Consider the following 12,462-nt stretch of genomic DNA (forward strand, 5'->3'; position numbering starts at 1 on the left):
CTTTCCTTCCTGCAACTCCAACACTCACAACTCCCCCTCCGCCTCTGACGCACCTACTCCTACTCTCAACCCCCGCCTTTCCCCACTTTTGAATCCAACTCTCAACCTCCACCTTTCCCCACTCATGAACCCTACACCCCTACTGCACTCCTCCACCGCAACCCCTCCCGGCCCTCCCCCTCCAATGCCACCCCCTCCAGTCTCCCTTCAACCACCCAACAACCCATGCTTCACCCTACTCTCCCTGGAAAATAAGCTAGACTCCCTGATCACCTTGATTTCCCAGCTTGTAAGTGCCATCTCACTTTTAAGCTCCAAGTTTCCCTCCTTTCCATACACCCCCTTTCCAGTGGATAACCCGCACCATCCCACGAGTTGCACCTCGTCCCCTAACCCCACTATAACTAAGCCCAACAACTCATCGGCAAACTTGGTTATCTCACACAAGCATTCGAATGTCGCCCTTATTCAACCTGCACCTCCCGATTACCCTATTGTCTACTCTATTCCGACCATCTCCTCTGTCAGAACAAAGTTTCCACCTAAACCCTCCCGAGCACCCCTGTATAAGTTTAACATCCCAATCACCCTGCAGAGCCCTAGTACCCCCATCACCAAAACAGTCTTGACAGAGCTGCGCTGTCTGCTCCACAATTGCAGATCAGCAGTAAGACATAAACTTCAAATCTCCGATACCATCACCCTTCACAAGGTTGACATGCTCTTCCTCACAGAGACCTGGTTCAACGACACCTCACACGCTATCTTTGATCTCCTACTACCCACTGGCTATTCTATACTCAAGAAAGACAGAACTGACGGCGTTGGGGGTGGTGTTGCAGTCATCTTTAGAAACTCCCTTCAACTGAAAGCTCTTCCTTTCAGCTCTTTCCGCACTTTCGAAGGCCTTTCTCTTGAGCTCCAATTGCACCATCGCTCACCCCTCAGATTCCATGTCATTTACCATCCACCGGGTAGCGACCCTTCATTTTTAGAAGAACTCACTGACTTCATCAGCGACCAATTCTCGGAAAGTGACAATCAGACCTTTGTGGGGGACTTCAATCTCCATTGGGGCTCACCGCAAGACTCCTCTGCGAGCTCGCTTGCCTCCTTCCTCTCTGCAAATGATCTTATACAACACTGCACACAGTCAACACACTCTAAGGGCTCAATCCTGGACCTTGTTATTTCCAAAGCAGACAGGCTTTCTATCACTACCCCTATTCATGTTGACTGGTCCGACCACCTCCTCATCCCATTCTCTCTTCACCTTTCACACTCTATAACTCTTGGCCAACCTAAGAGGGCTACCTCGTGGTTCCGTGATGTTAAAAATATTGACATTGGTTCCCTCTGTGAATCATCCTTGTTATCACTTCCAAAGCTTGACCCGAATCTAGATGTTGACTTACTCACCTCCCAATGCCTCACAGTCCTTGCAGCCGAAATCAATAAGGTCGCTCCTCTCCAAAGCAAAAAGGTTAGGCCCACTCCTTCAGCGCCTTGGAACAGCAAATCCCTCTATGAAGAAAGGAAGCAGCTAAGATACCTGGAGAAACAATGGAGGCAAGCGCCCTCCACTGATAACTTAGCCACGCTTCGTTCTGCAAGATCCAAATACCATAAGAACATCTTCGTTGGGAAAGCGTCGCACTTCAGAACTCTCCTTGACTCTGCCAAAAATAGACCCAAAAAACTTTTCGATCTCATCAAGATTCCTAACCACTCTCCCACATCCTCCAAGATGGAGGACTCTACCAAGAAAGCAACGGACTTTGCTCTTTTCTTTGACGAAAAAGTGAAATCCTTCGTGGCTCAAGTAGCTCACCCTACCCCTCCTGAGGAGCGCAAATCCTTAGCCGTTTGGCAGAACTTTGACCCCATCTCTGAAGATACCCTCCTTAAATGCATCGTCGAAACAAAGCCCTCCAACCACTCTCTTGACCCCATCCCTAGTGCCATTGCTATCGACTTCTATTCCCATTCACTGTCCTATTGGACCACTCTGGTCAACCTCTCCCTCTGCCAAGGCTCCCTTCCTGTCTCCTTCAAAACAGGGCAGGTCACCCCTCTGCTTAAAAAACCCTCTGCTGATGCGAATGACCTCAATAACTACCGCCCCATCACTAACCTTCCCTTTCTTGCAAAGATCACAGAAAGATGTGTAGCGAAACAACTCTCTCGCTATATCAGGGACAATGATCTTCTTGACAATTGTCAGTCCGGCTTCATCCAAAACTGCAGCACTGAAACAGCCCTTTTGCAAGTGATTGATGACGCGATGAGGATACTCGATTCGGGGGGGTCCTGTCTCCTTATTCTCCTTGACCTCTCTGCAGCCTTTGACACTGTCAACCACGACACTCTCCTCAACACTCTGCAACAGAGAATGGGCATGGAGGGTACTGTGCTTAAATGGTTTGCTTCCTTCCTCTCAGATAGATCCCAAATGATCAAAATAGCGAACAGCCTTTCATCTCCTCTGGCGGTAGGTCAAGGTGTTCCTCAAGGCTCTATACTTGCACCTACTTTGTTCAACCTCTACCTAGAACCCCTGCGAAACATCCTAAGTAAATCTGGGATCAACTATCACCTCTTCGCAGATGACACTCAAATCTACCTCAAAGTTGCCTCCACCCACGATCTCACTATCCTTAGCTCAACTCTCGACTCCATTCAAAACTGGATGTCAAATCATCAACTGATTCTGAATCCCTCCAAAACTGAATTCCTCCTCCTCTCCTCCTCACTCTCCCCTCCCCCGGTTCAATCGTGGATGAATCAGACAAATCTACTCAACAATAAGCCTATCATTGTTGAAAGCGCAAAATCCCTTGGTGTCTTACTCGACAAGAATCTCAATCTAATCCCTCACATCAATTCCATTGCAAAGTCTGCACGATACCAACTGCGACTTCTTTGGGGAATTCGTCGCTTTTTTCCTGAGCATGACCTTAAAACACTGGTGCAATCGCTGGTCCTCTCCAGACTGGACTACTGCAATTCTCTTCTTACTGGCCTTCCCAAATCCCACCTGTCCCCCCTGAAATCGGTCCTACACTCAGCAGCCCGTTTCATCTATGGGGCTAAAAGAAGCGACCACATCTCACCGCTGCTATCCTCCCTGCGTTGGCTTCCCATCGAGGCTAGAGCTATCTACAAGACTGCCTGTATCACCCACAAAGCCTTGCTCTCCTCCTCTCCTCGCTACCTGTCGAATAAACTGAAACTCTCTGGAGGCTCTAGACCATCTCGGAATGCGGAAAATCTGCTGCTTGAACCCCCCACTTTCAAGAAGGAAAGATCGATGGCCCAATCCTTCTCAGGCAACGCAGTGAGAATCTGGAACTCACTCCCGCCTCAGCTCCGGACTACCTCCTCCTCTCAGGCCTTCAAACGGGACCTTAAAGTTCTTCTCCTCCAAAGACACCTTCAAGTCTAACTCACACCCTTGCCTTCGTTTGAAGGAAGACCTCCCATTACTGGAAAGTCTATTGGCCAGGTTTATGGTACCTCCTCCCTAGTGTGTTCTGGTAGTTTAATTGTTTAATATTATCCCAATACCTGTGTATGGTACCCTTTTGGAACTTGCACACGTCACTTTTGTTTTGTAACACACTGTCTGCTACCTCACACATCTTGTTTGTTTTAGTTACTTGCACAAGTGCCTCCATTGCCTACATAACGTTTGTTCTTGTGATGGAGTGTCTGCCTTTTATTGCAATTTTATACTTCTACTTGTATTTTGTACATTTTTGTAACCTGCACCAATTTCACTTTTTTTCTCCTGTAATGCACCGATTGCTACCTCATGTATTTTGGTTGCTCACTAGTGTCACTTTTGATCCATGTAACCTACTGTCTGCATTTGTATTTTGTTCCTGTATGTCATTTTTGGTCCTTTTGTGAAGCGCTCTGACACCTTCCGGTAAGGTCCGCGCTATATAAAATTGCATAAATAAATAAATAAATAAATAAATGAATAAATAAATAAAAATACTGTGAAGAAAAAGTGAAGAAAGTAATGCATAATCCTCGCTTCCGCATTCTTGAAAGAATTGAAACTTTCCTTCATGCTAACAAGGAAAATTTTCATTTTTTACGATTCCACCAGTGCTTTGTTATCAGAAAAAAAAAATTACTAATCATAATAATAAATTCCACCAGAACAATGTTAACACTTATACAACTAACTAATACTACTACTAATAATAATAATAATAACAAAAACCACAATAGCAATGCTTTAGGCTGTCGGTGAGGTTATGCATGTATTAGTAGTACTTTGGGACCTCACGCAAAAAGCCTACGGCTGAGAGTGCGAGCATCTCGACAGCCAACCATAAAGTTTACCGCCCTAGTTGTCTAAATGTTTGGAACACAAACGCACCGTTTGTAACAGTAGTCTGATTTTAATACGGTTGATACTCGCGATCATGACGTGCAGATGCGCAGGTGATGTAATGAAAACGTTTACGGTGTATATGGCGTCGATTGTACGGAAAAGAACGCTCTCCTACAGGGCGCCGCCATGTTGGCATACGGAGAATCGCACTACCCAGGGGTCCTGGCTCACATCCTAGCCGCCGTGTTGTTGTTTTAGGTAGCGTCATAAAATGCCCGCCGAGAATGGCTGCCTTTTTCCAAGATGGCGTCGATGAGGGAGAGCGACACCGGGTTGTGGCTACACAACAAATTGGGATCCGTGGACGAGCTATGGGCGCCGCCGAGTATCGCCTCCCTCCTTACCGCCACCGTCATCGACAACATCCGTCTCTGCTTCCACGGACTGTCCTCGGCTGTCAAACTGAAGCTGCTCCTAGGCATGCTGCATCTCCCCCGTCGCACTGTGGACGAGGTGAGGAGCACGGGCGGGAAAATTATGTGAGGACTGGCTGTCAGTGCCCGAGCAAAATAATGGAAGGCACTCTGTGCTTCTGTCTTTGATCGGAGGGGGGCCGAGTATCTTGCTGGAAGTCACTAGCGTGTGTTATAGGTGTTTAAATCAGGAAAGCACTGATTCGCACGTCCTTGCTTCCTTGTGCAGCGGACGTCTTGTACAATCTGTTTTACTGTATTTTTCAAACTGAAAATATATTTGTAGCGACATTGCTGGGAAATAGTTTCCACTAACTTATCCTAATATAACAAGTTGAAACAGAAAAGAATGTGTTTATTTGGAAGGATGATTGGTCCCCAGTTGAGAGTTGTGGGTGTGTTCTCACCGTATACTTCGTTGCATTGAAACTTCAGTTTACTAAATACTATTTGGTCAGTGAATGTGTTGTTGCTCACTAAGATGCACCCCTTTATTAACCTTTGCTCGCCATAAAAACACAGATCTGTAGTCCGACCTGTCGCCTCTGATTTGAGGTTGCTTAAATTGGCTGTTGAGCAAGGTGCATTTTTCAGCAGTTGTATGTGCACCTCCCACACCTCAGTCAAAACATTGGCCCCTTTTATGTATCAATGCAGTCCTTTAAACCGTTTGAATACATCTGATAGTGCATTATTTTATTAACGACTGCACTTCGTAATCTTTTTTCCATCGCTCGCGGAACCGACCTGCTGATCAGTTACCGATTCTTAGTTACTTTTCTGGATAAGTATCATAGCGTGGTAGTTTTTTTTCTTTTTTTAATCAAACGTTTACTGCTTTTTGGTGAAATCATTTCAGACTTCATGCACACGACAAAAGTCATACTGCAGTTATGAATTGTCTACATTTGCAAATACTTGTCAGATTAAGTGCTTTAATGGTAGGGTGACCAGACGTCCCCGTTTTCCCAGGACGGTCCCCATTTTTGGAGAAGTGTCCCAACACTTTTCTCCAAGTGACTCAATGCCCTGTTTTCAAACAGTGTCCTGGTTAGTTTACTGCTTTTTGGTCAAGTCAAGTCAAGTCAAGTGATTTGTATAGCGCACTACATACCCATAGGGTTTCAAGGCGCTTAGGAAGGGGAGGAGGATTACTTGTCAAATATCCATGTTTTAAGTTGCTTTCTGAATGCTAGGTGGTTCTGGGTAAGGCGGAGGTGAGCGGGTAGTGAGTTCCATGTTTTAGCAGCCAGGTATGAAAAGGATCTGCCACCCATGGTGGTCTTGTTGATGCGAGGTACAGTGGCGAGGGCTTGGCTGGACGAACGTAGTTGGCGGGGGGGGGTGTAGAAGGACAGTCGTGAGTTGAGGCAATCTGGCCCGATGTCGTAGAGTGATTTGTGTGCGTGGGTAAGCAGACGGAAAGTGATTCTCTTGTCAACGGGTAGCCAGTGGAGGTCTTTAAGGTGGCCAGAGATGTGTTCGTTGCGTGGGATGTCTAATATGAGCCTGGCTGAGGCGTTTTGGATTCGTTGGAGTTTCTTCTGGAGTTTTGCGGTGGTGCCTGCGTAGAGGGTGTTTCCGTAGTCCAGTCGGCTCGTGACCAGAGCGTGGGTGACTGTTTTCCTTGTTTCGGAGGGGATCCAGCGAAATGTTTTTCTGAGCATGCGAAGAATGTTGAAGCAGGAAGAGGATACGGCGTTGACTTGTCTGTTCATTGAGAGTGAAGAGTCCAGGATGACACCTAGGTTCCGTGCATGGTCTGTCGGGATGGGTGCTTTTCCGAGGGCTTCTGGCCACCAGGAGTCGTCCCATGCAGAGGGGGATGTACCTAGGATGAGGACTTCTGTTTTGTCCGAGTTCAGTTTCAGACGGCTTTGTTTCATCCATTCGGCAACTTCTTTCATTCCTTCGTGTAGGTTGGTTTTGGCGGTGCTGGGGTCATTGGTGAGGGAAAGGATCAGTTGAGTGTCGTCCGCGTAAGAGATGATGTAGAGGTTGTGTTGGCGTGCGATGGCCGCGAGGGGGCTCATGTATACGTTGAAGAGGGTGGGACTGAGCGAGGATCCTTGTGGTACGCCGCAGATGACTTCAGAGGCCTCGGACTTGAATGGAGGAAGGCGGACTCTCTGGGTTCTTCCAGTGAGGAACGAGGTGATCCATTCAAGTGCTTTTCCTTGTATTCCGATGTTATTGAGGCGTTGTAAAAGGGTGCTGTGGCAGACTGTGTCGAAAGCTGCAGAGAGGTCAAGGAGAATGAGGGCGACTGTGTCTCCATTGTCCAGTAGGGTTCGAATGTCGTCTGTTGCTGCGATGAGGGCGGTCTCAGTGCTGTGTTTTGCTCGGAAGCCAGATTGAGAGGAGTCGAGGGATTTGTTGGCTTCGAGGAAGGCGGCGAGCTGGTTGTTGACGGCTTTCTCGATGACTTTGGCCGGGAATGGGAGAAGCGAGATGGGGCGGTAATTTTTGAGTTCGGTGGGGTCTGCTGTTGGTTTTTTCAGAAGGGCGGTGAGTTCAGCGTGTTTCCAGTCTTCTGGGAAGGTAGCGGAGTTGAAGGAGCAGTTGATGACGTCTCGGAGGTGCGGAGCTATGACGGAGTCTGCTTTGTTGAAGATGTGGTGAGGACATGGGTCTGTGGGGGATCCAGAGTGGATGGAATTCATCAGGCGGATGGTGTCCTCAGTGGAGATTGGGTTCCAGTCGTTGAGGGTGTTCACGGGGGGGAGATGATCAGCAGATGGCGGGGTGGGTTGGTTTCCGGGTTGGTTGTCAAAGCTGTTGTGGATGTCTGCAATCTTGTTGTGGAAAAATGAGGCTAGGGAGTCGCAGAGGATTTGAGAGGGGGTGATGTCGTTGGAGTTGGCCGAGGGATTGGAGAATTCCTTGACTATGTTGAAAAGTTCCTTGCTGTTATGGGCGTTGTTGTCAAGTCGATCCTTGAATGCTGTTTTCTTGGCTTTTCGGATCAATTGGTGGTGAGTGCGGGTGGCGCATTTGAAGGCGTCCTTGGTGCTGGTGGTTGGATCTTTTTTCCAGGCCTTTTCAAGGGAGCGGCAGAGTTTCTTGGACTTCTTGAGATCATCGTTGAACCATGAGGCCTTCTTGCTGCCAGGTTTGCTTTGACGTTTTTTCAGTGGTGCTAAGGTGTCAGCGGTGTTGGATAACCATAGGGTGAGGTTGGCGGCGGCTTCGTTGGTGTTAGAAGAGAGGGCTGGGGAGTTTCGAAGGAGCGATGCGGAGATTTGGTCCGTGGTGATTTTGTTCCAGTTTCTTTGCAGGGTAGGTTGGAGGTGGATGTTGGGTTTTGGTTTGTTGTAGGTGAAGTGGACGCAGCTGTGGTCGGTCCAGAGGAGGTCTGTGGTGTGACTGAAGGAGACATGGTTGCTGGATGTGAAGATGGGGTCGAGTGTGTGACCTGCGATGTGGGTGGGTGAAGTGACTAGTTGTTTAAGTCCGAGGTTGGCGAGGTTGTCCAGGAGGGTGGTGGTGTTGCGGTCGTTGATCTTTTCAAGGTGAAAGTTGAGGTCTCCCAGAAGGATGTAGTCTTTGGAGGGGAGCGCGTGTGGAGTGATGAAGTCCGTGATGTCTTCACTGAATTTAGCTCGGGGCCCTGGTGGTCTGTAGAGGAGGGTGCCTCTGAGTGTGGTCTTGGGGTCGATGTGGATCTGGAAGTGAAGGTGTTCGGAGTTTGCGAGGTTGGCGTCAGAGCTGGTTGAGATGCGGATGGATTTCTTATGGACGATAGCGATCCCTCCTCCTGTGTGGCTGGTACGGTCTTTGCGAGTGATCTTATAGTCTTCAGGGATGGCAATGGTGATGTCTGGTGCGGAGGAAGCGTTCATCCATGTTTCCGTTAGGAAGGCGATGTCCGGAGAGATGGTGTCTAGTAGATTCCATAGGTCAATGGCGTGTCTGTGGACCGAGCGGGTGTTGAGAAGGATGCATTGAAGGTGGTTGGGGTCGGGGGTTTGTGATGTGGTTGTGGCGGAGCTGTTGACGGTGCCGCAGAATTTGCAGGAGTAGCAAGAGAAAGGTCCATGGGTGCGTCCAGGAGCGGCTTGGACGCAGTTGGGGGCGCGACCGGGGTTAAGGGCTAGGAGGGTGGCGGCATCGTAGGTAATGCGGGGGGGCTGGGCAGCGCGAGTGGCAGGGGGTCTGGCGCTGGGCGCGGTCCAGGCGCGGACGGGCGTAGACGGGCTTACCTTTGGCGCACCTTCGGCGTGTCCGAAGCGCGTGGACGCTGCGCGTGGGGGCATTGGCCATAAATGGATGGTGGAGGGGGCGGAGCGTGGGAGGGTCAGCAGCTGGGAGGCGGTAGCGTGGAGGAGGGGCAGGGAAAACAACAACAGCACACAAGATGGAGGTGAGGGGAGGCGAGGCAGGGGCAGTAGGTCGCCTGGGACAGCTAAACTTAATACTGAAATATACAATGCTGCCAGGTGGCCAAATAAAGTTACATGCAGTGCAGGGCGGGCGGCGCTACAAACACACAAGCGCTCTGAGCAATGACAATATCTTAAACACAGCGCAAATTGGTTACATGCAGGCGACACCAGTGACCAGCACAATGCAGGCGATACCGTGGCAAAATTAGCGGTGTGAAGATCACCAGCAAGACAGCAGCTGTGCTGGGAGAGGAGCAAGGGAGCAACCGGTCAGGAGCGAGTCCGGGCGGTCACAGGGGCTGGAAGGACGAGGTAGGCTCAGTGAACGTGGGTGGGAGGGTCAGCAGCTGGGAGGCGGTAGCGTGGAGGAGGGGCAGGGAAAACAACAACAGCACACAAGATGGAGGTGAGGGGAGGCGAGGCAGGGGCAGTAGGTCGCCTGGGACAGCTAAACTTAATACTGAAATATACAATGCTGCCAGGTGGCCAAATAAAGTTACATGCAGTGCAGGGCGGGCGGCGCTACAAACACACAAGCGCTCTGAGCAATGACAATATCTTAAACACAGCGCAAATTGGTTACATGCAGGCGACACCAGTGACCAGCACAATGCAGGCGATACCGTGGCAAAATTAGCGGTGTGAAGATCACCAGCAAGACAGCAGCTGTGCTGGGAGAGGAGCAAGGGAGCAACCGGTCAGGAGCGAGTCCGGGCGGTCACAGGGGCTGGAAGGACGAGGTAGGCTCAGTGAACGTGGGTGGGAGGGTCAGCAGCTGGGAGGCGGTAGCGTGGAGGAGGGGCAGGGAAAACAACAACAGCACACAAGATGGAGGTGAGGGGAGGCGAGGCAGGGGCAGTAGGTCGCCTGGGACAGCTAAACTTAATACTGAAATATACAATGCTGCCAGGTGGCCAAATAAAGTTACATGCAGTGCAGGGCGGGCGGCGCTACAAACACACAAGCGCTCTGAGCAATGACAATATCTTAAACACAGCGCAAATTGGTTACATGCAGGCGACACCAGTGACCAGCACAATGCAGGCGATACCGTGGCAAAATTAGCGGTGTGAAGATCACCAGCAAGACAGCAGCTGTGCTGGGAGAGGAGCAAGGGAGCAACCGGTCAGGAGCGAGTCCGGGCGGTCACAGGGGCTGGAAGGACGAGGTAGGCTCAGTGAACGTGGGTGGGAGGGTCAGCAGCTGGGAGGCGGTAGCGTGGAGGAGGGGCAGGGAAAACAACAACAGCACACAAGATGGAGGTGAGGGGAGGCGAGGCAGGGGCAGTAGGTCGCCTGGGACAGCTAAACTTAATACTGAAATATACAATGCTGCCAGGTGGCCAAATAAAGTTACATGCAGTGCAGGGCGGGCGGCGCTACAAACACACAAGCGCTCTGAGCAATGACAATATCTTAAACACAGCGCAAATTGGTTACATGCAGGCGACACCAGTGACCAGCACAATGCAGGCGATACCGTGGCAAAATTAGCGGTGTGAAGATCACCAGCAAGACAGCAGCTGTGCTGGGAGAGGAGCAAGGGAGCAACCGGTCAGGAGCGAGTCCGGGCGGTCACAGGGGCTGGAAGGACGAGGTAGGCTCAGTGAACGTGGGTGGGAGGGTCAGCAGCTGGGAGGCGGTAGCGTGGAGGAGGGGCAGGGAAAACAACAACAGCACACAAGATGGAGGTGAGGGGAGGCGAGGCAGGGGCAGTAGGTCGCCTGGGACAGCTAAACTTAATACTGAAATATACAATGCTGCCAGGTGGCCAAATAAAGTTACATGCAGTGCAGGGCGGGCGGCGCTACAAACACACAAGCGCTCTGAGCAATGACAATATCTTAAACACAGCGCAAATTGGTTACATGCAGGCGACACCAGTGACCAGCACAATGCAGGCGATACCGTGGCAAAATTAGCGGTGTGAAGATCACCAGCAAGACAGCAGCTGTGCTGGGAGAGGAGCAAGGGAGCAACCGGTCAGGAGCGAGTCCGGGCGGTCACAGGGGCTGGAAGGACGAGGTAGGCTCAGTGAACGTGGGTGGGAGGGTCAGCAGCTGGGAGGCGGTAGCGTGGAGGAGGGGCAGGGAAAACAACAACAGCACACAAGATGGAGGTGAGGGGAGGCGAGGCAGGGGCAGTAGGTCGCCTGGGACAGCTAAACTTAATACTGAAATATACAATGCTGCCAGGTGGCCAAATAAAGTTACATGCAGTGCAGGGCGGGCGGCGCTACAAACACACAAGCGCTCTGAGCAATGACAATATCTTAAACACAGCGCAAATTGGTTACATGCAGGCGACACCAGTGACCAGCACAATGCAGGCGATACCGTGGCAAAATTAGCGGTGTGAAGATCACCAGCAAGACAGCAGCTGTGCTGGGAGAGGAGCAAGGGAGCAACCGGTCAGGAGCGAGTCCGGGCGGTCACAGGGGCTGGAAGGACGAGGTAGGCTCAGTGAACGTGGGTGGGAGGGTCAGCAGCTGGGAGGCGGTAGCGTGGAGGAGGGGCAGGGAAAACAACAACAGCACACAAGATGGAGGTGAGGGGAGGCGAGGCAGGGGCAGTAGGTCGCCTGGGACAGCTAAACTTAATACTGAAATATACAATGCTGCCAGGTGGCCAAATAAAGTTACATGCAGTGCAGGGCGGGCGGCGCTACAAACACACAAGCGCTCTGAGCAATGACAATATCTTAAACACAGCGCAAATTGGTTACATGCAGGCGACACCAGTGACCAGCACAATGCAGGCGATACCGTGGCAAAATTAGCGGTGTGAAGATCACCAGCAAGACAGCAGCTGTGCTGGGAGAGGAGCAAGGGAGCAACCGGTCAGGAGCGAGTCCGGGCGGTCACAGGGGCTGGAAGGACGAGGTAGGCTCAGTGAACGTGGGTGGGAGGGTCAGCAGCTGGGAGGCGGTAGCGTGGAGGAGGGGCAGGGAAAACAACAACAGCACACAAGATGGAGGTGAGGGGAGGCGAGGCAGGGGCAGTAGGTCGCCTGGGACAGCTAAACTTAATACTGAAATATACAATGCTGCCAGGTGGCCAAATAAAGTTACATGCAGTGCAGGGCGGGCGGCGCTACAAACACACAAGCGCTCTGAGCAATGACAATATCTTAAACACAGCGCAAATTGGTTACATGCAGGCGACACCAGTGACCAGCACAATGCAGGCGATACCGTGGCAAAATTAGCGGTGTGAAGATCACCAGCAAGACAGCAGCTGTGCTGGGAGAGGAGCAAGG

General features: G+C 50.9%; 1 protein-coding gene across 1 annotated transcript in view; it reads left to right on the forward strand.

The window, feature by feature from the left end:
• Nucleotides 1–4,544: 4,544 nt before the first annotated feature.
• The window catches only part of NELFA (negative elongation factor complex member A), a 213,899-nt gene continuing 205,981 nt past the window's right edge, over nucleotides 4,545–12,462 (forward strand). The window contains exon 1 of the mRNA XM_086964207.1: nucleotides 4,545–4,861. Coding sequence (XP_086820333.1) covers nucleotides 4,652–4,861 — 210 coding nt within the window. The 5' untranslated portion in view covers nucleotides 4,545–4,651. The remainder of the gene's footprint in view (nucleotides 4,862–12,462) is intronic.

Source organism: Lissotriton vulgaris, chromosome 3_2, assembly GCF_964263255.1.
Source record: "Lissotriton vulgaris chromosome 3_2, aLisVul1.2, whole genome shotgun sequence".
NCBI lineage: Eukaryota > Metazoa > Chordata > Amphibia > Caudata > Salamandridae > Lissotriton > Lissotriton vulgaris.